General features: G+C 35.1%; 1 protein-coding gene across 1 annotated transcript in view; it reads right to left on the bottom strand.

The window, feature by feature from the left end:
* The window catches only part of LRPPRC (leucine rich pentatricopeptide repeat containing), a 90922-nt gene that overhangs the window by 19976 nt on the left and 43784 nt on the right, over positions 1-27162 (bottom strand). The window contains exons 24-30 of the mRNA XM_054819245.1: positions 20238-20362; positions 19505-19611; positions 7225-7293; positions 6871-6961; positions 3308-3450; positions 3111-3198; positions 40-163 (exon numbers count right to left, since the gene is read on the bottom strand). Coding sequence (XP_054675220.1) covers positions 40-163; positions 3111-3198; positions 3308-3450; positions 6871-6961; positions 7225-7293; positions 19505-19611; positions 20238-20362 — 747 coding nt within the window. The remainder of the gene's footprint in view (positions 1-39; positions 164-3110; positions 3199-3307; positions 3451-6870; positions 6962-7224; positions 7294-19504; positions 19612-20237; positions 20363-27162) is intronic.

Here is a 27162-nt window from a genome sequence, read left to right as displayed (position 1 = left end):
CTAAACAATTAAAATCCCCCAAACACAGAAAAGCCTTACATGCGTTTCACTTGGATGGCTTCTTCAAGACAATTCTGTGTTAACAATGCTTTTATAAGGGTGCTGTAGGAATTATACTGAAACTCGCTCTTCTCTTGCATTTTCAGGAAAATATTGTAGGCCTCTAAAAAAGAAAAAAGCCAAAATTAAATGTCATGTTGCGATGATGTTGATCACAGAAAGAAGTCACCTATTCACTGGAAAGGTCCGTCTTAAATCTATTTATCCTCTGCTTACACCTTTGAGCCCAAAGCTGTTGGTCACAGCTTGTTCAAAACTGCTGGTACACAACAATCAACTGACACATACCTCCACAGGACAAAAAGTTTGCTACTGCTGGTTTTCCTATATGTGGCTGTTGCCTAAATACCAACACAGCCGGTTAGAAGGGGAAGACTCAGGATTTTTAAAGCAACACCTAATTCTGGGGTATATAGTTACAGTGTCTGGTGCATGATCACAACAGCATTTAACAAATAATATAGGAGGTGATTCCAATATGGGGAGATCAAATTATTTGGCTACGACAAGATTTATACAAAACATACAATTTACAAATATACAGATATTTAACAAGTAAACTACGCTGCATTTGTTTGACTGATTAACAGTTTTATTTCATGCATTCACAATAACTGTCAGTGTATGAAAAGATGTTACCAAAAAGGGGGAAAAAATGATAAGCACACTTTTCAGTCATTTATTTTTCTGAAACGAGATTATGCAGCTATAAACATGCAGCTAAAACTGCTATCCAGGCTGTAACATATGCTAGAAAGCTGTGTTAAGAACCACAAATGATCCTTTATATCTAAACTGTGATTGCATGTTTCATTTAATGAAACTCAAAAAATAATCCCTTTGCCATTTCAAATAATAGCCACAATAACCTTTAAAACTTTTCAGAAATACATGGACTATGACTACAAATTTCCCAGCTAAACGTTAAGATTTTTTCTTATACTTTGAAAGTAAAGATGAAGACAACTCATTTGAATCTTGCTGTCAACAAGAAGTGTCACACTAACAGCACTTACTATGGTCTGCTGCAGAATTTTAAGCTGGCATTACCCAAACCAAAAACGCTGATGTACTTTTTGGTTTGAATCTTAAACTTCTTCAACCAAAGAGTATACATAAAAACTTCCCAAAATGTAGGCACAAAAATTACTATGCATAAAATTTATTATTTACAACACACAAACTCTTACACTGAGTTAATAATTAGAATTAAAGTTGTCATCCATAATCTCCTTTGGATGCTTAGAGCTACATTATATATATATATTTAAACAAAGATAAAGGATAAAAATATCACAGTAGAAACTAAATCCACTTCTGTGTATGCGAGTTTCATCCAAACAAGAGACACACACACGTAAGAGAGCCAGAGAGAGAATATGACCTATGTCTGACATTACAATAGCGACTGCACAGCCAACAAAAAGACAAATGAAACAACAGGACAACACAGGAAAGGTCTTGAAATCCTCCACCACATTTACTTATAGGTCTGAGGCTAAAGCTTGGTCTGTTGCGATGTGCTGAACGTTCTTGCCTGCTCAGATGTTGAACACCAGCATCCATAGCGTGTTCACACTGCAGTTGAGTGGGAAAGACATTTTTTCTTCCACTTTTCTGAAGTCTGAGCTACCAGTAGACAAGCAATCGCAGTCAAGAATAGCAAAAATCCTTTCACTGGCATAATCTATTACAAATGTGATTATTTCATTAACAAAAACGTAGCTGACTGGTTACCGATAGGTTTGTCCTTTCTGCTTGTGAAAGCCTGTTTCAATTCTATTTTTTAAAGCCAAAAAACTTATGTTAGGAGACTCCTACAAAAGCTCTGTTGTCTTCAGACTGAACTAGGATTTCACTTGGTGTATGAATATTGCTTTCCATTGGTTGGGTACAGAAATGGACCTTGCCATCATTGGATATGATGTCAAGCATATGTTACCATCAATTATCACAGTACACAAAACAGACGATCTATTTCTACAAGGAAAAATACAAGATCTATTTCTACAATTTTTTTTTTGTAACAATTAGTTCAGTGAAGAACTAAAAATCTTTGTGTCAGTTTTGTTTTCCTTTTCTAGAATGTTTTGTTGTGTATGTCAGTTCTGACCTCAGAACGATTATCCTATTCAGATTTTCTTAAGATTTTGATCTTTTTTTTATAGTCTACGTTTGTCTTAGGGGAGGAAGAACAGGAGGAAAAGTTTGCAAATTCTACAGAGAAACATGGACAACTTTAATCTTAGCTGTAAAGAAGCTAGACACAACACAATATATTGTTTCTATTTGAAGGGAGGATTCAAATAGCCTCACAACATCAACAAATAGAAAACAGACTAACAGATAAAAGCCAGATAGGAAGAGAGCAATGATTGTCTCCATAGCATAGTCCCATCTCATTTAATCTCATCTAATTTCTTCGCCAAATCCATAGTAAGGTACCTAAAGCATACTTTGGAACCATATCTGATCTTATTAAGACTTCAACAGCAGGGGCAAATACAAAAATCTCTGTACAACTTCTTTTAACAGGTAATTGCCTTCCCATAAATATGTCCCAGCTATATCAATTGATGTTAATCTTCTCACTACACTTCTCATGTCTCACAAAATAAAACTTGTGACCAAACAGCTAGATTTTCTGGGACACGTAAACCCAGTATTTTTAGCATCAATCCTGTACATAAATTAAGTTTCTGGTGTTTAATGGATACATTTGAAAGTCTAGAACATGATGTTAACCCAACAGTATAAAGTGAACTACAGACCAGCAATACTTCAGTCATTTTAAAACTGGCAACTTCACTGTAGACTGGCTTTCAAACATGCATTTAGGAGTCAGCATTTCCAATGACATTTTAAGTATTTTAGCATATCCTTCCCATATCAGCTTCTGAAGCAGAGTATCAGCAGGTAACATCATGTACCTTTCCTAACATACTAGCAGATCAACAAAAAGCAGCAGCAAGCATCTGTTGCTCTGTAGTTAATCAAAATCTTAAAATTAATTCTGAAGGGGGAAAAAACCCCAGTGGTTTTCAGTTTACCTTTTGCATTGTTTTTCTTGCAGAGCATCCTTATTTTTCTTTCTTCCCCACTAGAAGCACTTAAACTTCTGGTATCTTCATGTCTAACCTTTAAAACAAACTTATTTAAGTTACTATAATGCTATCAGTTAACACTTTTCAACAGAAAGAAATATATTTAAAAGTATTGTTAGCTAGGCAAGTTAAACTCCAGTTACCTTAGGTACCTCAAACGGAACCACCTGACCATTTTTCTCAAGTATATCAGCCAGTAAGGTTAGTGTTTTCTCACGAGGAACGACATTTTCTTCTTGAATTTTAGTCCAAATAGCTTCAGCCTTTTCCCAGTCACCGTTGTTCTCTGAAACAAGATTCAAATCTTCATATAAAAGAACATGTAGAGTATCTAAAGTGATTCAAAAAAGGTATCTTTGGAAAATAATTAATCAATCAATCATGTACTTCTGCTTCATATGATCATCAACTTGAAAAGTTCTAAACTACTGTTAATACAGAGGACATCAAAAGATGCAAACAGAAAAACACCCAAACGGATAGTATGAATTTTAAAATGAATGAGAAATCAACTCAAAAATATTGCAGAAGTGTTCCTCCTAGCTCATCAGTTCTAATATCCTTGATTGTTCATTGTAAAAACAATTATGAAAATCTCTAAATTACTACAAAACATTAACACTCTAATGTACCACTTCTAGATTCTGTTCTGAAATTCTTGAAATGAAATCCTTTGGTTATGTTGCTACTGAGTTAGAGCATCTACATCCCAGAAGTTTACAACTTTCAAATCAAAGAAGTGCTCTAGGCCTTTAGGCTATCATTTTGCTAAGGGGGGGGGGGGCGGGAAGTGTATATGAATACTGTAAAAGTTAAGTTTTCTGAAAGAGCAAGACTTAATAAATTGCTACCAAATTCACAGAATAATTCAATTGCTTTCAACAAGAACAGCAATTTACGTTTGTACCACTGTACAAACATGCAAACAAATAGAAAGCTGGACTTTGTGAAAGACAACAGTTAATTACTATTTAAGTACATACAGCAAGAGGTTTCTTGTGTCTCCTATCCTAAGTCACCAGAACAGCAGTAGCTTCTGGTTGTAGGTCCTATTCACAGCTACCTGAGCCCAACATCTGCTAGCTGTAATCTGTTCATTCCATGGTTTAATTCAGAATCCCAGAAATAATGAGATGCAAGGCAAGAAGGCAGAGTCAGAAGGTGGATGATGGAATGAATTGTTCACGTGTCAGCACCTCTTCTTCCACTTTAAGTTAAGGAATTTCAGCTCTTCTGTAGCTCAGGCTCCAGTGGACTAAGTCATAATACAAGGAAAAGCTGGAGTAGCCACCTGGAAACAGCATGACACACTTGGATATTCTCTAGAATTGTTATGAAGTTGGTGTTTTGAAGCAGTATAGACTGCTTTGCAAACAATACTGCAATGCAATACTGAAATGTTACAGTGCAATGCTCTCTTCTTTACAGGAGCAGCATGTGTTTAGGAAAACACATGGATATGTAACTGGGCTGGTTCAAGATCCAAGCCTACTTTCAACAAGGTTCTGGCATCACTTCAGCTTTTTAGAAGAGGCAGTAAAGTCGGTGACTAACCAAATAAATTGATTGGGTTTAAGGACTAAATACTGCAGGTGACATTTTAAAGCAGATTATTATGGCAGTTAAGAGTAGGACAGAGAACGTCTGAACACTTTTTCATGTGCTTGTCCCTGTGTTTGACGCTCATGTGGTCACATCTAGAGGACTGTGTCCAGTTTTGGGCTCCGCAACTATAAAAGAGATGCTGGCAACTGGAGCAAATTCAGCCATCAAGACAGATATGGGTCCGGAGCAGATGGAATAAAAGAGGAAGTCGAAGAAGATGAGTTTTGAGCAGCCTAGAGAAAAGCAGGCTAACAGGGGATCAAATTGCTGTCTTCGACTACCTGACACTTACAGAGGAGAGTGAGTTAGTCTCTCCTTGGAAGTATACAGCAAAGGATGAAAGATGATGGTTAAAATTTGCAGCAATGGAGTATCTGAGGATGATCAAACCTTGGAACAGGTTGCTCAGGGAGGCTGTTTGACTTCCACCCTTGGAAGCACTCAAAACTTTACTAGACAAGGCCATGATCTGATCTAACTTTGAAGCTGTCCTAGCTCTGGGAAAGGGCTAGATCTAAAACTCCTGAGGCTCCCTCCAGCACAAACTATTCTGGGATTCTACAAAACCAAACGCATTGTTTTCAACATTTTTGATCACAGCTCAGACTAGATGGTATAATCTTTTTTTATATGCTTAAAATAAATCTGAAGTTACGGCTTAGGTGCACAGTGACAACTCTTGACTGTATTTGTGCATGGGGCAGCTTTGACAGATGATAATCTAAAATGGTTGAAAACAGGAATGTGCATGGTTTTTGTCTTTTATGGTGACAGAAACCCACAAATGTTTTCCACTTCTTTGAATAGATGGAATCAGGTTTGTCTTTTGAAAGAAGACTGAAGATTTTGTATGACAGAATTTGATAAATTGTATCTTTGTAGATTCTCTTCCCAGCAGGCACACTGTCAGACTCAGTCACCTCACTCAGCCAGAGGTGAACAGGATGAGTGGAGAAATGGGAAGGCTCCCTCCCTGTTGAGACAAGATTGCTTTTCAGGCCTGCTTGATTTTTGATGGTGAACCAGTATGTGCAAAGCCAGAATTGGGTAACGCTACAGTTTGGTTTTGAAACTTTCTGAGGCTGTTCAGGAAATGAAAAGCAACGAAGTTCTCAAGGGGTCTCTGCTCATTTTTTGTGTGGAAATAATCATCTCTTCTGCTTGTGGCAAGTGCAGCGGGAAAGAAGTCTCTTTCATTACCATATGAAAAGAAAAAGAGGGTTCGAATAGTATTTTATTTAGCATTAAAACATCACTAGTTCTAGTTAACCAAAAATATACATGGGGAACAGCGTAAAATCACTTCAAGCTCAAATGCAAGTTTTTCCATGACCAATAGATCGAGTTGTTGTAATGGCTCATTAATGTATATATACATTACCGAAATACATAGCAATCCCTGTAATGCTTTTTTTTTAATGTCCCAATTTACTATTTAGTGCTCCATATCCAATTGTAATACAAAATGTTTTTTCAAGACTTCAAAATAACTAGAACTAAAGTTTCGAAAATTTTTGTTATGTATAATACAGTACGATACATTGAATAACAAACCCAGCAGAGACTGAAAAATACAGAAAAGAGGAAATCAAAAACACTATACATATATCCTACACCAAGTCTGTAGCATTGAAATGAACTTTCAATTTTAAAAACTGTTCCATTCCTATAAAAGATGCAAAAGTTAGGTTGTGTTTGGTGAAGAAGTGGTAGATTTAAAAAAAAAAAAAATCACCTTTCAGAACCAGATCCAATTACAGGAGACTCCAGATTTTTATCAGTTACGAAGATATAGCAAATGAGCAATTTTTCTTCTTTAAGCATATTAAAAACCAAAACACAGTAAATTTTCAAATTAGGACACAAGACCATAGCATGGATTGAAAGACTCATGCTACATAAGTTCTACATAAGCGTTGAGGTCTGCAGGTAAAAAAAAAAAAAAACAACCTGTACTTTCTCCCCTGCAAGATGCCTCCGAAATGGTGTGCAGACTAATTGCATATTAGGATAAAACTCCTCTCCAATTCAGGGTTATTTTCTATCTCCAACCACAAAAGAAACCAGATTACAAAATGAAAAAGATTACAAGCTCACTTACTACACAGTTGAAGCAGGTGGTAGTACATCTCATCTCTGTCACATTCAAATAGAACCTGAGTTAATTCTACCAAATGTTCCAAAGTCTCCATCTTTAAAAAGAAAGAACATCATCGTTATACCTCAGCCAAACAATTATTTTTCTATATACGTGCACTTACATGCTGTGTGCATTCAGCTAAAATAATATTTCTGTTTAAGTATACACCAGCATTTACACAGAGCATTAAGTTCACCTCATCAGCCTGTCAAACATCCTTTCACAAACATAAAAATCAAGCAATGAAATATTTCAAAACAATTTTTCTTGGAATGTAATGACAGTTACATAGAAGACATCACACAAGCCACGTACCTGATTACTCGATATACACTTTCTTGCAAACCACTGCAACCTTCCAGAGTGTGCTCTCAAGCCAGGAGTCTGTAAAATATTTCCACAAGAAGCAGTGCATTACTTCACACAGGACATTCTAAGGAAAAGTAAACATAATGCATGCATTCATAATAAAACCTCATCGTTTTTGTTTGTTTTTTGAAATCTGAATGAGACAATAAGCTCACAAATAATTGAGCTAGGTTGCATTTATGAGAGACTTAAAAATTGCAGTCATTTTATTCAAGACATTTTCCTTTTTGGCTGAACACTGCCAAGAGAGTTGATTTAAAATACGCTTCAGATGAACTGAAATGTTAAATAATTTCTATCACCACTGTAATAGAGTATTATTGCTATTACCCATGGTAATAATTTGTATTACTCATGGTAAAGAATTACACCAAATGTTTCCAAACTGTCTTCACAATGAAATGTTCATATTCAACACCACTGCGATGTCTTAGCAACTAGAAAAACATGCTTCCCAACTGCAACATCACCATTTGGTAGCCCTTCTCTGCTAACATTAGCCATTTTCTTACAACTATTAATGTCTAAAAACAGCAGTGATTTTAGATATTGACTTCTCTTGCTACTGCTCAGTAAGAAAACCAGGAATTTACAGAGCAGTAACTGTAACAACTGTAATGCGCAGCCAATGCAGATGCCAAGTATACCGACTGTGAGGCAATTCCTATCCCAGAACAGAGCAAAGGCTTACTCTTATGTGTGTGTACACAGAGGAACTGATGTATAATAGTCAATATGCCATAGTTCTTTCTGTTATTAATTTTCCCAGGTTTGATGAGCCTTTGCCTATTCATTCCTTTGTTGTTTCGAGTGGACTACAGCTCTAGAATATACATTCTCAAAAACGTTTCAATCCTTGGAAACTCCATCTGGTATAGACTGCCACATTGTGCCTTCTCAGCACCACAGACCATAATCAAAATATTGGTTCCTCCACTTAAATAAATTCTTAAATAAGCATAAGAAAATTGAAATTTGTTAAAGAAACATGTTACAGGCATGCTAGTACTTATGTCTGACATATCTAAAAAAATTTATAAAAACCCCCTGTGTGCAAAGCATCCATCATTTTCACCTCTTACCCTTCCCTCCCACAGAGTACTCGAATTTACTTTCCTTATAGTCTCTTGTTTTAGCACAAGGGTCATTTACAGAGAGGACTCTGCTTTCATTTCAGGTGTCCAGCTTCACATTAACATAGCTTAAAGTGATTGTGAGAAAATGCCTGCTCATCCCTACAGAGAAACATGTGTTTTGACTCTTGAAGGCTATTAGCTGTTAATATTATAAGAAGTTTCTACTGTTTAAACTTGACATGCAACTTCCAAAATTTAAATACCACTTCACATAGAAGAGGCGGTTTGAACAAAAAGCTGTGAGAAATACTAAGTCTCAATTCCACAACAGTGGAAACAATTACCACTGAAAAAGTCAATTCACCTTCTGTCTTTTTAACACAGATAATTTCCTTTCCCCGATTTCTCCAAGTGCAGAATTATTACTATTACATCTTTCTGAAATCAGCATACACCAGAAAACTAGCATGCAAAACTGCAGTCAAAACCATTAACATTTGCTAAACATATAGGAAGCAGTGTTCTGCAGAGTAAATGTTAGGCCATTTAATTCCACCAATCATCCAAACCATTTTATGCAATCATTGTAAGGTTTTAAAAAAAAAAAAAAAAAAAAAAAAGGACAGTAACCCCACAGTTCTTCAACATGGAACATCATCTCTGTGTATCTAAACTGCACTATAAAAAAAGTCTCAATCCAAGATGTAAAAATACTGGCTTCCAAGTATTCGAAAGTGGTGTATGTAACACAGTTTTGCTTTCCAGGTACTTGCTTTTTTTCCAATTAGTTTTTTCCCCCTACAGTTATTTATGTTTATAGGTACCCATTCAGTGCTTTTTTTAAGAGCTACCAAGCAGTTGCACATAAAATATACTGAAAACTAAGTCAAGAATTAACATCTTACACAACAGGCTCTTGAAAATGAAAAAGAAAAAAGTATGTTGCCTGCATTTGCAGCTAATCCTCTTTAGGACATGGTAAAATTCAAATGCTGAATTCACTTACAACTTCCAATATCATTGCTGATCCGAATGCCAATGAACTCAACAGCTTCAAAGCTACAAACTTTTTATAGTAAATCCTTTCCTGTTCAGAAATGATTGATGGGTCTGTCACTACACGGACAGCTGAGTTATACAACAGATATCCTTGTGTTTCATTTTGAAATTGAGAAGTGTTTTCACATACTGCAGGTCTCAATCATCAAAAGAACATCTAGGTCAGATTAACTAAATCTCCAGGGCTTGCCTGATAGTCCATATTTGTAGCTTATCCTTTACCATCTTAGGGAATTTTAAACATTGCATTTAGCAGGAAACAGACTTTCTACAATACAGCAGACTAAAATACAGAATAAAAAAATGCACAAATAAAACAAAAAAATAAGTAAAAACCTGTTACTCTAATTATTCTTCCAAATTCCCATCTACTATTTTGATCTTGCTTGTTTCAATGGACTAAAAAAAAAAATAATCTATTACTGAGTTTTACTGTTATGTGGTTTGGTGGGTTTATTTTTTTTAAGACATTCACTGCTTTCAAGAATGAAACAACTATTGAGAGTCCCAAGCAATTAATACAGCATATAAACTAAACGTGGACGTTTTCTGGCTTTTACATTCTCTTGGAATATAAAATAGTTGTACTGTACCAAACTAAAGGTTCATCTAGTTTATCCTCTCCCCAACAGTGCATATAGGAGAATATAAAATGAGAGAAGCCCCAGCAATACTTCCCCCCTTAGCGCTCTTTCAATCTCCAGCTACTTGAGGATGAGTGGGTCACACTGTTTCCAGTAAGTGATTTCTCTTCCATGAGCTTTTCTGGTTGCCTCTGGAATCCCGTAAGATTTATCATAAGATCTTTTGGCAAAGGGTTGCCTCAACTACCTCCTGCAGAAAACCATCATAATACTACCACTTTTTGTTTGTTTTCAGCCGAGCTTCTACTAGCTTCAGTTGAAGCCCCTAGATTCTGTATTGGAAGACAATACACAATTGATTTCTCTTTATCCTTTCCATTTCGTATTAATTTCATGAGTGGTATATATAATAATTCACTGTTTCTTCTGCAGGCTAAGCAGAACTCACCTACTTAGTCATATCTCCTATAGAAATTGTTCCATACTTTTGATTACATTTGTTACTATCTTTCTGAGGTTCAACATACAACCCTACACTAATTTACTGACTGATTCTATACCTTCACACACAGAAAGGAAAACTAACAAGAAGGGGAAAAATATGTATTTTTAGAAGAACTATTGCCATGCAGTACTCAAAAATCATGTGACTGCAACAATCCTAACACACTGAAAGCATTTGATTTGTTCTCCTCCTTCCTAAAACCAGTCACTTCAGACAGGTGATTGAAGGGGTCCAATCACCAAAAAAAAATCTTTTCTGTACTAACATTTTTATTTGAGCTAATTTCTACCTGTTTCAGCTGAAAGAAAAGATTGCTTGGGAAAATACTGACCTGTCAGAGCAAGCTAGTCAATGTTTTTCCAGATTTTTAGATAATGATGGAAATATTCAAGTTTTGTTTACATTAGTGTTCTGTAACTGTTACAGCTCATAGACCAATACTATTCTTTTACTTTAAAAAAAACTTTAAAAAGTAATTTACAGAAGACATATGGAAAAATATTTATTTACTTCTCTCTACTTGCCTAAAGCAACCTTTTTCTCTTTAAACACAAAACTTATAGAGAAAACCCACGAAAACCAACATACAGACCAGAAACCTTGTGCTACTGTTCAAAAAGAGGACTTTCAGAAAAGAGTTGAGAATGTCCCAAAACAGGACCACTTTTTCTATAGCTGGACTAAAATGCATAGCTATTTAAAAGCCAGAAGAAGTATTTTCCATTTGGCATATACATGACACGAGATGGATTACTCTTTTCTTTTAACCTTCCAACACTGCACTTCCACAAACTACTACTGTGCACTGGCTGGCAAAATAATTGTTGCATATTCCCGACAACAACTTCTAGCGTTTCACTGTATAACTTCACCATGAATAACACAGCAATTCTAACCATTCAAGTTAATTCTGCGCTCTAAGTGTTTTATGTTTTCTTCTAAATCCTTACATTTTCTTCCCGAAGTTCAATCTTTTCTTAGGGAAACAGTTCTACTATAATTGCCAATCCAAACATATTGGAAAGAAACAGCCAAATTTTATAAACACCATCCATGCTGCACTTTCTGATTGTATTTTTGGACAGGTAGATCCATTCATTCCTCTCTTTGCAGCTGCAAAAGCCAGTAATAGTAAGAGACAGCTAATGCTGCTAAAGGAAGAAGAACGTTTCATGATGAGTTACATCAACAGCCATAACAGACTTATGTTACCAGTACCAGAACCAGTTACTGAGATTTAGATGCCAAAGCAATGTCTTGCAAGAAAACGCGTCACTTCTCCAAACAGACAGCCTTGAACAGACAGCTATAAGAACTGATGTATGTCATTTCTAACAGTGCTCTCTAACATAAGCATCGGTGGAAACAGAACAGTTGATGGGAAGTTCTTAATTTAAAGACAGATTTTTCCCTGATTCCACAAAAATGTCTATGAAAATCTCACAAATTCCATGCAGCTTCAATGAAGCCTGAGATATTTTTGCATGGCAGCTTACTTGAACAAAGTTTTTTACAACATAAACACCGTAAGCTATGCTTGAATCTTCCCCTGTGTTAAAACTCTTGGCAGAAGTCCTCACTTTTACTAAGCAGTAGGTGTACTGCTCAATCAGAAAATGAAAAGAATACGCAGGTTTTGTACCTTACGTAGCCATCTAAGTGTAGCTGATAAATGAGATGGTTGAAATTATCTTCCACTTCTGTTACATTTTTGCCTCTTATTAAATACTCCCTCACCTTCAAATAGCAATGCATTAGTTTTAAAAAAATACTGATTAAAACATTTACATTAAGATTTTTTTTAAAAAATAATCTTAAATCTGTGTTCATATGTATGAAACAAGTATACCACTTTGCTGTAGTTCTTAATTATAATCTTTATAGCACAATGTAAGTGAAGTACCCTAGCGGGATATACAGAAAACACAGAAGACTGTTTGGATTACTGGCTCTGAACATACCAACTTTTACGCAATAGTCGAAGAGTTTATAAAAGATGCAGCTGTAAAGACTGAGGGATCTAAAAATAATCTGTGCATCAAAAAGCATCTTCCCTGTTGCAATCATATCAGCTATTCAATAAAACACATTACTTCCTTCTAGCTCAGCTTTTCTTTAAGTCATTGTACTATCAGGATAAGACTAGAGCTACATCTGTATATGGCAGACACTGGAAGGAATACTTTCTCTACAAGTTCATTTTCCACCTTGAAAGAAGTTTAGGTCTTGGGGGTCTCATGCAAAAATGGTTTATTTGGTGATTGCACAGAAAGATATCCTCATTCAATTTATTCTTTCTAAACAAAAGAAAACCTTGCAAACTGCTCAGATCTAAGATGGGATTTCTCTTAAAAAAAAAAAAGTAATTGCTTTTGTTCTTTGTAAGCAATTTTTTGCCAGAAATAAATATGACTAAACGCAACCCAACCCCCATAATACTGATTTCTTTAATGAGAGGGTCATCTGAAACAGCTGGACAGTTGCTTGACTTTTTGGGGCAAGGGATAACTATGAAAGCTTGAATACAATTAAATCTGGACCTTCAACATGACTACTTTTCATGTTTGATAATGAGGGCAAGTACAATAATACAGCATCAGAGTTTTGAAAATTATGAGTTGTTCCACTGCAAGTTATGCCTTCAAAACCTACTCAATTATAGTGCATTTGATATTTTATTTGCACTATCTGATATTTAGTGAAAGACATAAAAGGACACACGTCTACATATTTATCCTAACTCTCTTGTTGGAAGTGATTACAATTCAAGCTTATGCTCTCCTTTCTGCCTATCCTACAATTACTCATGGTAGCAACTAGCCTACTTCTACTAGGTTAATTTTCACATAAAAAGCAGCAGTAGTTCATAGTAAGCAAATGCAAAGCTTATAGTCTCCACTGAGAAAGTTTTTACTGTTGAGGTGGGTTTTTTTCCATGAAGTATGTATTTGCCTCAAGGCTTCTGTCAGTTATGTAGTTCACTGACTTTACCAACACAATTAGTATCTGTTGAGTAAATACTCATGATTTTATTTATTTCATTTCAAGCAGGAATACATGCTGCTTTACGTTAGGCAGACATTGAGAAAAATGTAATGAAACTTCATTATTTCCCAAAAATATCAAAATAAAAACAGGAAAGAGCTCTGCAATTTTAGCATTACTCATGCCAACTGCGACTGATGTATGCTTAAGTACTTTTGGAATATCCCACATTTACCAGCAAGATTTCCAAGAGAAATTATGCAGTGAAGTATTATTATAAAGAAATCATTAGACAATAAGGGAACTTCACAACAACCATGTTGGAAGAAAAGGTGACATCAAAAATATGCAAGAACTCTGCTCAATAGAAAATCCTCAAGGATGTTCTAGACTCAGAACAAAAATTTGCTCTTTGCATTGGAATGTGGTTTTATGTCGTATGATGAATGAAAAAAGCATTATAAAACTCAGTAGTATCTTCCCTCTAACACAAAGTCCCTGGAGCTAAGAAAGGATGCACAGGTCTTACCACAATCTCACATTCCAAACACATTACCCTCTCCCTTTCTGGAAGGAATTTGTTCAGTAGTCATGTCCTGTACCAAATTTACTTATTTGAAACATATTCATTGTCTTCATTTTAAGAAAGCAGTATTTAGAACTTCTAAATAATGTGCACCAAACTAGTAAGCACCCATTTTTTTCTTAACCCACATACATACATGCACATATGCGTGGACACAAAATCCAACTTCAATAATAGCTGTATCAGAGTCCAGTTTCATAAAGTAATGCTTTTATTAGACTAATAGGACTTAATAGTAAGAAAAAAAATCTTTTGTTGTAATTATAGGGCTTGCATGCCTAAAAGCTCTTCATCCTTTCCCCTCCCTCTCAGTTGTATACAGTTACTCTAATAAAAGCCACTACACCCCCTACAAACTACTCAATCTCAGACCACCGTTATTCTAATACAATTTGCATTCAACATTCACAAACATAGAAATTTTGTTCTAATAAACTCCACTCTTAACAGGACCAAAACTGAGTCTTTATAGGTAAATTCAGACACTAGATATAACCACCATTAAATTACACATTAAAAAAAACCCTAAATCCTGCTGTCACAAATCAAGAAAGTATCTTCTCCCAATAGTTTATCTCCAGCATAAAATCAGCAAGACTCAATTTCATGATGTAGACTCTTAAAAAAGCAATCTGGACGAAAGGAGGTTGTAATCTCTCAATATCAAGTAGAAATATTCTCATTGTTTTTATGGTAGATTAAATCCAATGGCAACTGGTATCTTGAGGTCTGCTGACAGTGGATGTCACAATTCTTTGCTTAAATCTATTTACCTCCTGAATTAACTTGACATCTGTTGATAGATATATCCCCGCACACTAAACTCACCCAAAACAGTTCTTTTGTCAGGTCTTAAATTTCAGCAGCAAATGCCTTTTCTTGCATTTATTCACATTGGAACACATTTCATTAAAGCATTCCACAACTGTTTGTCCCTCAATTCTTCACACAAATGTTTTGAGATATGTGAGATATGGTATGATATATTTAACTATTAAATATAAATGATGTATTTAGTACAAGGGCAGAAGATTAGGAAAGAATCACACTTCATTAAGATCTGGTTAAAGGGATTCTGAAGCCATACACTATGCATTTCCATTCTCAATGGAGGTTCCTCTTGTGGTAGCAAATTGGTCTTCTACTAAAAAATTTTGCCATACAGTTCTGAGATCTTTCCCTATATCCCAAATAAAAGAAATCTTTTCTTAGCCTTCATGTCCAGTAAAACTACAAACAGAGCAGAAACAAGAGCTTTTACTCCTTCATTGAGGGAACAATTTTAATTTAATAGCTGATGTGAATTGATCTAGAAAGACTTCAAGAAGTATCTGTCAAACAACAAAAACCTAGTTGCATTTGGAGGAGTCCATAAGCTCCTAACTAAAAGTGCCAGTGACCTGGTATCTTTTTTTTAATGTGAGGCTTGTTCTGTTTTTTTACAGAAGTATTTTGCTGTCCATTGAAATATAGTTTAAGGTGTAATGATTTTATCAATACAGTGCAGAAATGGATTTAACACCAGTTTAAAACCTTGCATTCTTTAGCCATAGGTGTAGTACATTTCTACTTAATGAAAACATGGTTTAGACTTTTGTTAAGCAGATTTACAGAAGGTCTTGCTTGAACTTCTGCTGCAGGACTGTTAGAGTATTTAACGATATATGTTTTGTAACTCTACCAGAAAGAGCCAAGTGTGGACGCAGGCTTAATTACATGCAGATTCAGAGAGTATTTTGATAATTATATTCAGCATGAATATAAATGAAGGAAAAAGGGCAAGTCTAGAAATATTCAACCATCACGCAGACAAAACAGCTGCAAGTATGAGATCTCGGTGCAGAATTCAGAGATGATCAAATAATTAAAATTAGACCAAAATGACAGACAACAACTAGATTCTAACTACTTTAGGTAGTGAAATCTTTAAACCTCCATGCAGCATGCAAACAAAATAACAGAATAACAGGTGAAGGAGGAAGTAAGTAAATTCCTCCAAGGTGGTGTAACATTCTCTTTGTCATTCCCACTCTCCTGGATGACCTTCACATCCATTCACCTCTCAACCGTCAGCTCAAGCAGGTTAATAAAGTGGCAGTCAACAACTGAGTAGACATAAGGGAATTCCAATTGTCCCTAGCAACAGGTAAGCAGCTGTGGATTGGAGGGATTTGGGGAATTAGGCTCTAGAAAGTTCTCTTACCATTTATATACCAGACAAGAGATGTGCCAACTTTTTTTTTAACATGATCGCCTTTGAAGGACTCAAAAAACTTATCTGTTGAGGTGCAATTAAGAACTGAAGGCTAAATCCCACTTTGATGTACCACAGCACTCAATGGTAGAACTTGGTCCCAGTGGAAAGCAAAAGAGCATCTACCAGCACATCCATCTATCAGCATAACTTCAAAGGCTTAGGTATCTCCAGGCACAGTTAGAATAAAATCGACTTTTACTTTACAGAGCAGGCTACTTCATTTGGAGGTATTGTGTCTGAGAGGAGCTTTCTTCTCTCGCTACCTGCCACAGAACAAATGAGAACAGACTTCCAAAAGCTTAACAAGGCAGTCTAGCAACCTTGCAAACTGTTACCTTATGAACCAAACTCTGTAAAGCCTTAGAACTTAGCTGCATTCCCCTCACCCTGTCCCCAGTCTTCTCAAACACAGCTTCTCTTCCACTTAGCATCGCTTCAAAAGACACTCACAGCACCAAATTACCACACACTTCAGTTTATTTGTTCTGGTATTGGTGAGCTGCATTCTTTGTCTCTTCTCTTTTCTATTCACTTTCCATTGTCTTTTATACTATCATTCTCTGCTTAGTCTTGCTGTCCTTCCAGCAAGCAGATGAGCCCCAGAGCTTTCAGCTTTCTTGCTATGATATCCCAAAACACAAGCTTTTTTTTATATATATATATATCTATCTATATATATGCATGCACAACACATTTGTGACTGGATAACGTACATACACAACTCTGACCTAATTTTTATAATCTCACTCAAATCTTACCCTTCTTCCTTTCCCACTGTTGTCACCCAGCTGCATTTTACCAAAGATTGAGATTTAAGAGTTATACCTGGGGCTTTGAGTTGCAAGTTTTTCAATGCAGCAGTTGTCCATAAGTTTCACATAAGCATCTAGGGTACCTCTGATTTCGAAAAATAGCAAGAGCAAGCAGAGGCAGTGGTCTCCAACGAGTAACACCCCATTTAAACAATGATATCCTCCATGGTCTTCATTTCCTTAGGTCCTAAAGGATTTTTTTCCCAGCTTCATTACTACCCTTTTAGATATTCTTCATTAACCCTGTAGATACTTTTAAAACAAATGATATCACTAAAATCAATTGACCACCACAATCAGCAATACATGATAAAAGTACGTGCTGAAAGGTAATCTACGTCTAATATGCAACAGTGTCTAAAAAGAGAAAGCGGCCTCAATTGATCACCTTTACTGAATATTATTTCATAAGAAAAAAAGAACAACCACCTAAGAGAGCCAACAACAGAAGTAGTTTAGTTGCAAAAAACACTGGACTAGAGAAAAGAATACATATACACTGTGTACTCCATCTTCCACATTATATTCATTAAGCCTTCAACTTCCCAACAAACAAGAAAAGCAAACAGTAACTTGTTCGTGGTTTAAAACAATAAAAGCTATTTTCTTCTTCAGCAAAATACCAATTTTAAGATTCCCACACACACACTTTGTGGAAAAAATTTCTTTGGAAATACTGAACATATCGTTACATAATAAAAGCATACTTAAAATATAACACACCATATAGTAATTGATTTTGTGCCAGTTTATCCACTGGTAAAATACATGCATATTATTCCTAGCTAAATTCCTATACTCCTAAAAATTCCAGAATTTAAAACCTCTTTTTCTCAACAGCACAGACAAAGCTTTAATTCATACTTCACAGAAGTTGGGTAAGAGCAAGAAAATCTATTCTAAATAGTATAAAAAGCTAGGAAAACTTCCTTTTAGTCTCCAGATACCTCGGGTGTTCAGATTTATGCCTAAGTGTCTGTCTGTGGCTGCTAATAATTGATAATTAATCACTAAATACCGAGCATTTGTGGAGATAATTTGGCACCTATTAAGAAAACAACAAAAGTTTCAAAGCCCCAACAATTTGATAATTTGCTTACTATCCTATTCATGACTGCTGAACTGTAGCCACCAATATAAATTTTCAGAAATTAAATGCCAGTATCAAAGAAACAGCCACTAAATCACACTAAGTACCAGTGCTATTCACATAGCTTTAGTTTTACTTCCAATTCTTGGATTTCATCCTTTTACCTCCTATATGCTTTAATCATTATAACAAAACTCAACCATTCAGTGTCACCTTCTGTCAGATACTGATATTTCTATTCTCCCATATTTTAAGATTGGAGCTCCAAAAAAACCTCTGAGAACAAAAATATCAATGCTTCAACATTGTGCTTAGCAATTTCCACACACCCCACAGCAGGACAGTATTGTTCCACCACAGACAAACAAGCAGATCTTGAGTTAAGATTTTTTTAAATGCAAGAATTCTATTAGATAAGTCAAGTAGAGAACTGGTATTTCAAATATTCTATGGGGAATTAGGAAAAAGGAGTATTTTGTGTTAAGAAGGAAAAAAAACCCAAATTAGGTTACAGAGTTGTGTATGTACATAACAAAAACGATGAGGACAAAGTATTACTTCTTCTGCAAGATGCCTCCTCCCACACATTAACCGGGAAACTTATGCAGCATTTTAAAAACATACAACTGTGTTAAGAAGAAAAATAATCACAATCCGGGCAGAGTCTGCAGCTGCCCCTTTGACTTATCAATTTCAGTAAGCACAATTTCAATCAAGTCTAGATAAAATATACTAATCCTAAATAGACCAAGTTTGTCACCTACCACTTCCTATAAGCTGCTTACTATCCTGAAAAAGAGAGAGAGAGAAGAAATGCTAAATTAAATGCCAAACAGTAGCAGACAGCGCTTGTTTGGCTGATTAACTTGTAGACAAGCATTACAAATAAATCTGAGCATGGTCTGCAGCAAATTAAATTCCAGTGCTTTTAAGAACAAAGAATTCCTTCGGAAAGAGGATTAGCAACTTTACACCCAGGAATGCCAGTTTAATTTAATTGTTCCACAATCCGATATTTAATATGCAAATATCATTTTGATATATAACAGTGAATTTGAAAAAGAAAACAATTTCAATATATGACAAGACCGTCTCTCTTCTGAACTGTAATTATACAAAATAAAGCTGGTCGAGGTTGGTTTTTTTTTTTATTGGGACTGAATTCTATTAGCATGAATCAGAACAAGTCTAATTAAAGGTTAAAAACTTTAAATGTTTCTAATTAAGAGTCTAAATAGCTGCGCGACTAGAGTACTATAGTTAAAATCCCACCTCAATGACCTTCCTGGCCTCTTTGTATTTTCCTGTTTGCAAGAAGGCGAAGAAGAGATCATAAAGAGCCATCATGTCACCATATTCTCTGCTTATAAAATCTGAAACTAAGAGAGAAAAAAACTCAGTAACTTACTAAATATATTAAAGCATTTTAATATATACGTCACATATTCTTAATACTAATATTTCCCAAGCATCACAAAACTCCAAGAATAAGCTATGGGGAAATAAATTTTGAAACACACGGAATGATTACAACATATTACACCACTTATTGTAGCCTTGCAGTTGAGCATATTTAAATTGTTTTTCTGTTTATCTGCACTATATTTTGAATTACATTTAACAAAATAGACTATATAGTGGCATTCTCTACTTGTAGAGAGTGAAGACATCGGATTTCTAAACTGCACAACTATTTGAAAAACACGTGTTGTTTTACTATGGTGTTGTGTTACTATTGTTTCTTAATAGTAATATATGTAGCTAGAACAAGTATTAGCACTCATCTTTGAGAGCTTGATGCTGTATTATCCAAACATTAGGATTCTTCTACATTTAAAATTAATACCAATTTTCAATCTGAAGAACACAGGCATCATTTAAGTGCTTTAAAGTTACACATATAAATTTTTTTTTTCTTTCAGTTGAAAGAAATTACATATAAATCACAGAAGAAAAGCCTCCAGAAAACATATTACCAGACAGCATTTGACTACATGCAACTAACCCTTTTGCAGAAGATCAGCATCCCCTTTTTCTATCAGTCTACAGTAGATGTTATGAAGCTGAAGAATTTTACCATACTTCTTGTAACAGTTGATTAAAGCTTCCAGAGCTGCAGGCATGTCATCCCTTGTGGAATGAAACAAAACAAGAATAAAACCAATCAATGTTCCAAGCAGGAGCAGTGCATGTTTCAGTCTTGAAAATTTCAAGGAAAATTCATTCAGCAGTCTATAACCCAAGAGTGTATTTTTCCCCCCCAATATGCTACAGTTATTTTTAAATAACAGATAAAGTTTTCCTACAAACAAATACCATGTATGCTTGACAGCCACAAAAATGAAAACAGAACTACAGGTTTATGCTTATACCTCTTGGCTGAATAATTTTTGATTGCATGACCACTGCTCACTACAAATTAACCAAAGGTGTGAATACTTTTCATCACTGGATGCACTTAATTTCTGAAGTAAAATTCTTAAGTTCTACAATGTACTACTGTGACAAAACTCCAATTCCACAGAAATTTGAGTTTGTATTTAAGACTTGTATTTTTCTTGTTAGTAGGTAATATTGTACACATTATATTACCTTCAAATGTCTCTGTTTACACATTTTCAATTCTTAAGCTTGTTAATATTTTTCCACAGCATTTTCATTTCAGTATAGATCTCCAGAGTTAACTATTAATCACAGCTCTTTAGCTTGTTTTATACTGGTTTACACCTTAACAGACTAGCTATAAATCATCTGTTGATTTCCATTTCGTCATAATTGCAGGGCTAGCATTTTTTTCATTCTATGTAAAGATCAGAATCCAATGTATATTTTCTGTAATAAAAATGTAATTTTTGCAACAATATATTAAGGTACTGAAATGTATTTTATGCTGGTCTATCCATGTCACATAGAGCCATGGTACTAGTATATTAGTGCATAAGATTCTGATTTCCTTAAATGCACTTATTCAGGTGCCTTTGAGCAGTAAGTACCAGTAACAAGTTCAATATTTCCATTGTTATTCTCTCAGTCCTTTGCTGACTTTTTTCCCCTGCATATACAGTATTAACAGCTTCAGAAGTATACATAGTTAAAATGCAAAACTGAAAAGCCGTAAAAACAATCAGATCTGGAACTTAAAATAACAACAAATATAAATTAACATTCTACACTGTGCAACTAACAGAACTAAATTATCTGCTGCAGACCCTTTTTCAAAGGATCACAACCCAATCTAAAAAAACCAAAACCCACAGAGGACAACCACTGAAACACTGGTAAAACAATATGTGAAGTTATTCTTTGAAGGGGAAGGTTTGAACTGAAATTGAAACAAACAAAATATACTAAGTGGCCAAATAGTCAATAGGACTGCATTTTAGATTTCAAAAGGCTTATCAAATAAAGGGTGGTGGGAATAGGTAAGGGGAAAAAAAATTGAAAAAAAAAAAAGATAAATCAGCAGCAGCAGCCGCTGAAGGCGATAAAAAACTGACTTGAAATAATGATTTTGCATTCCTGAAGCAACTTTATTATTGATCAACTGAACCTTAACAAATTAAGATATTACTGTTAAAACAAGTCAAATTCCAATGTCCTCTCTTCACATTGCATTTCTTGTGCAGCACAAATTTTGCTTTTTCCAAGAATGAACTATCTAGACTACTATATACTACTATCTTCATCTAGGGTAATATTTTAAAAATTTTAAGAATAAAACACAGAAGAAGAATTAATTTTGTTCAGTAATACTGGCATTCTGAAAATGAACCTAAGATGATGGATCTCTACCTTATCCCCCTTACCGAGCCCTGTTTACAGTGCATCTTCTGGCACCCCATGGAGTCATTTGAATTTTTGTCATTTGGGGTGAAGACTAAATTACAGGTTAATTTCAAAACTGCAAGTAGATGTTGCAGGCTAGATTACTGTCATAAAAGAGAAATACTATGGTAGTTACCATAGACAGATATAAAGCTTTATATAATCAGTATTTTTCTCCTGCTTTAGATGCAAGTTCAGTTAACATCTAAAAAACCAGTTTTACAGAAAACTACTCTATTTCTAAGGAGGCACAACAACATTTATACATTCAAATTAAAGTTTTCAGTGATAAATCTAGCTTTTCAGATTGATGCTCAAACAGCCATAGTATTGTCTCGGCAGTATTCCTAAAGGATTAAAGTGACTGTTTTTAGGTCAAAGCTATCAATAAATGAATGAATAATTGGAATGTCATTCAAACAGGAACATTAAGAGTTTTCTAGTCTCTAAATGTATACTTCTGAAGGCATTAATACTGTCTATGCAGAGAAAAAAGTCAGCAAAGAACTGAGATAACAAAAATGGAAATATTGTACTTGTTATTGGTACTTATTGCTCAACGGCACCTGAATAAGTCTGCATTTAAGGACACCAGTATCTTACACACTAATTTACTAGACATTTGTTTTGAATCTATGCAAATCTGATGTATTTGTTCTGTCGCATTCAAGCAACCAACCAACATCCACGGTTTACTACAGAACGGTGTTTATAAAACATAAATTTTAAGACTGGTAATAAGCACCTATAAAACAATAAAAGATATAAAAGTTCAGCCTCTATAAAGAAATTGTTTGCACTACTACTGCAAAGAAAAAACATTAAGCTTATGATTGTACTTGAGTTAGTATGATTTACTCAACAACCTGCGGTATTTCTTAACTGTCACAAACCACAATTAATTCCAAGTACCAGCAACTACTTTTGTAAGCACCTTTAACAATCCTGTTAGAAAAGCTCAATGAAAATTAAGCTTCAAATTTCAAGTATAGGTAACATTTTAATGTGTTTCTTGTTATGACTCACTAACTTAAAAAAAAAGAACTGCACAAAAAAATATTTTCCACATTTTAAAAAAATGCTATTTAGGCATAAAGATTTTAAGCTAACTAACAGCCATATATTTGAAAATATTAGGCAGTCTTTCTGTACAAACTTATGCATGTTGAACACCCTTTTATCTTCCCAAAGGATGCTTACTGCACTACTACATTAAAAGCCTGCTCCAAAATTACTATTTAATTAGTATGGATCAAGTTAAAAAAGAAATAAAGCCCATATACTCATAGCCATGCTGGAAAAATCTGATTTCCAGTGTCAGTCTGGAGAAAATAGTATTTAAAATGTGAACACAGATGATCCATGTTTCATTTTGAGTTGGCCGGATACTACAGCTTTAAGTCACTCACAAATATTATCTGTTCAGGCCTAATACCTGTTCCACTTAAAGATTAGGTGTATTTTTCCCTCCCATTGAAACTTGTTCTTTTAAAAAAAGAAGATAAACTATTCTTTTTGAATGACAGGAGGAGCCTGTCATCATTGTATAATGCTTGGCCCTTATGTAACCCTAGAAGAGTCCTACTTTGGCATTATTTTTCTACTAAATTGATGCTAGGGTTACGATATCATAAGTTTTTTTGATTCCTTTGGCTTCTGTTTAGGATGCCTATCAAGTCCAAGATACTCCAGGCATAATCTTCCAAAATATTTGCGTGGGCAATTTTACTCACACAAAGCTATTTGAAGAGACAGAATTACTCGGATGTCTGCGCGTTTGCAGAACACGCTCTCTGTAGCAGGACTGGCTATAACGTGCATGGATGTAACATCCCCCTTCCAATTTCAACAAGCCACTCCCCTCTTGCTTCAAGAACGCAGCACTAAATCTAACCCTTTTACTTGTAATAAACAACTTTCCCAACCAGAGAGTCTGCCTGATAAAAATAAGACTCCAAATATTGATTTTAATTGGAATGAAGTGCTGCAACATTATGCATAAAGCTTTAGTGAAGTGGCAATTTACCTAAGGGGTTTACTGATTGAAAAGCTCTCAAACCTGAAATCACTAGAGAAGTAGAAAGAAAAAAGGGACTCTCTGGGGTGGGGGTGGAGGGTAGACTGGTAAAACAAATCCCTCTCTACAAATCTGAAGCAGATGTTAGTGTAGAGGGAAGTCAATTCAGCAAGGTACAATCAGCTTTACAAAAATTATTCTGTTAAAAGAGAACGGGCTCTTGAAAGAGCTAAATGTTTTTCTGTTCATTTGCTATACTAAGGAATCTTCAAGGAGACTGGTGTTGCAATTACAACTAATCCTCCCCAAAAAATTAACTGTGTTGAAGGCTTTGTAATTTCCCTAGGTACAATTTAGCTGTCACTTACTTTAAAATTTACTCAAACATGCGTTCGGAACAGCACTAACTTCACATGTCAAGTGCTTTCCAGCCAATTGAGTCTAAACTGGAAGTCGGTGTTAAACAACTGAATGATTAGACAAGATAGCTCATTTCCCTGCTCTTTTGTTCAGAATAAAATGCCACATTTACATTATCAGACTCAACAGGATTTTCTGACAGAGGGAGAAAAAACCCTAGTGAACACTGTCCGTACCAAGCACATGAAGCCTGTCATTTACCAATCATCCTTCAAAAAGCAATAGCCATGAATGTAACTTAATTACGACCCAATGATCCTTGACGAAAAATCATCTTATCACTGTCCTGTCCCCACAGGGCAAATGAGACACTTTTGTCCTTTGGCACTGATGATGCTAAATTCCTAATTGCAATAATGGAGTAAGAGAGCCAAACATCCCTAATTTCAGTGCAACACGTAAAGAGTTTTAACACAAATATTTGAAATAAAGCTGCTAAAAGTTAGAAAAAAGCTCTCTCCACTAGAGATATTTTTCCCTACTAAAAATAGGCATCTTTTTAAATTAGGCCATATTTTTAAAAGTAAATTTAAAAGTCAATTAACTTGTATGTGCTACAGAATAATCTCAAACAAAATCACAGGTGAATTTAACTCTGAAAACAACAGAAGAAAAACTGACAAGGCACAGGATTCACACTGTATCTGCTACAAAAGAAACTAAACAAAATGGGTTTATATGAGATTAATCACAAACCTGCACACAATGCTTTGCTGACAACACTGTACTGAAATACACTGATGACTTTTAAAGAAACACAATCCAGCTATAGCCTTTTGATCATTTAAAATACAGATATTAACTGCTTGCGTTCACTAACTTAAAACCACAAAATATTTTCTTTATACAGACTGCAACATAATGTTTCCATAGTTTACCTGCAAATTTTCTTCCCGCTGCTTAAGGGCGGTTCTGACACAGGGAATTAGTGGATTTCAAACCTGAAGATATTTTGGTTTTGTTTCTTTTCTTAGAGATTATATTATTCAAGGAGAGCAGAAACAAACTTGTGTTAATGAAAAGACAGGAACCACATCAAGTTTTTAAGATGTGTATTCCTAATTTTGGTTGTACGAAAGTTGGCTTGTGCACCTTGCTTGGAAGAAGAAACAAAATCAGTAGTAGTACTGTATCTGTTAATTTCTCATCCTTTAAATAGGTATTATCTAAGTATCGGATAGCACTTAGCAGGTTAGCTTCACAAACCTCTTCCGCTTTGTAAAATGACTCACGTTCAAATAGATTTCCCCCTGAGAGTTGGTAGAGAAGGTAAAAGTCAAAACTACAATCCTTAATAATGTAAAGAAATTTTATATGGGGTAGGTAACACAACCTTTTCCAATTATTATCAGTTGGAAGAACCAGTTCAATAGTTCAAAATGTTTTAAGAAAAAGTACAAGCTCTTCACATGCTTGCAGCTTTTAGAAACTAAGATTTTTGTAATACTGTCCAAGGCAGGTTTAGCACCCTGGATGACAGGCCAAGATTCCACATGCAGACTGTCTCAATTTTTAATGAGATTTCACCATCCTGAGAAACTGTTCAGAGTCATAAATAAAAATCATACGATTAAAAGCAAGGAAGTGGTTCCCCCTAAATTTACTCAGGGTAAAAAGAAACCAAGACAAACAAGATAGTATTATTTCTCTTTCCAGTTACTTCAGTTAAATATTTCTCAAAATATTAAAGGCAAAATGTCCATTCTACTAGAATATTAGATTTTGTTAGCTTTCGTCAAGTTACACTGTTCATCATCAACAATTTTCTTTTCCATGCTCTGCTGCAAATTGTCGCTTTTAACAGGCACAAAGACTTAACAAGAATTTCAGAATATGCAGGACTGGGGTACAGAGGAAAGGGGTAGATGAAAACATTTTACACCTACAATTGTGGAAATCTTCAAAAGCAAATCAGATTCCTTTACAAGCAATTAAAAAGTTTGAAATAAATTAAGAACACAAAACACTAGCACAATCACTGCTGTGGAACATTAAAAAACATCCCAGAGGTAATTTCAGAGGCATGCTGATGACCTGCAGCTAAATGACAGCATTTCAGCATGATACTTGAGCTGGAGTAATAGTAAGCACTACTGCAGTAAGAAATGACTGACACTTATTTCAGTCACTCATAACTCAAAAACTCCTATCTACAAGACAAAATAAATTAAAAAAAAAAATCAGTATCAGTGAAATTCAGTTATTCCTCCCACGCAAACTATGTGGGAAAAGCTTCCCCCTTCTATCCTGTCTGACACTGGAGAGGATGCAAGTCTCTCCATCCATACGGCAGCAAAAAAAGCCATAGGAAATGAGCTTACTTCATATTGTATTTTTATATATATGAAATGTAGTAAGAGTTATACAGGTGAGTACCAATGACTTGTAGCCGTAGAGTTCCACAGTGTGGAATTATTCTCCTTTAAAAATCTAGTCTCATACAGATCCCTTTATTAAAACAAACCAACAACTTTTTAGAAAGTTTCACCAAACATTTCTAATCCCCAAAAAATGTAGAATCAAACTAAAATAACACTCTTTCCTGTCCCCCTTTGCATCCATATATGATCACATCTTTATTTACATCATCGTATACTCCTTCTGAAGTGAAAAGAACCCAAGTAGCTCCACGTACAGCTTGCATGTCAACGTGCATAAAGCAATTATG

This window comes from Grus americana, chromosome 3 (genome assembly GCF_028858705.1).
Source record: "Grus americana isolate bGruAme1 chromosome 3, bGruAme1.mat, whole genome shotgun sequence".
Lineage (NCBI taxonomy): Eukaryota > Metazoa > Chordata > Aves > Gruiformes > Gruidae > Grus > Grus americana.
This window is presented reverse-complemented; position numbering and strand designations above follow the sequence as displayed.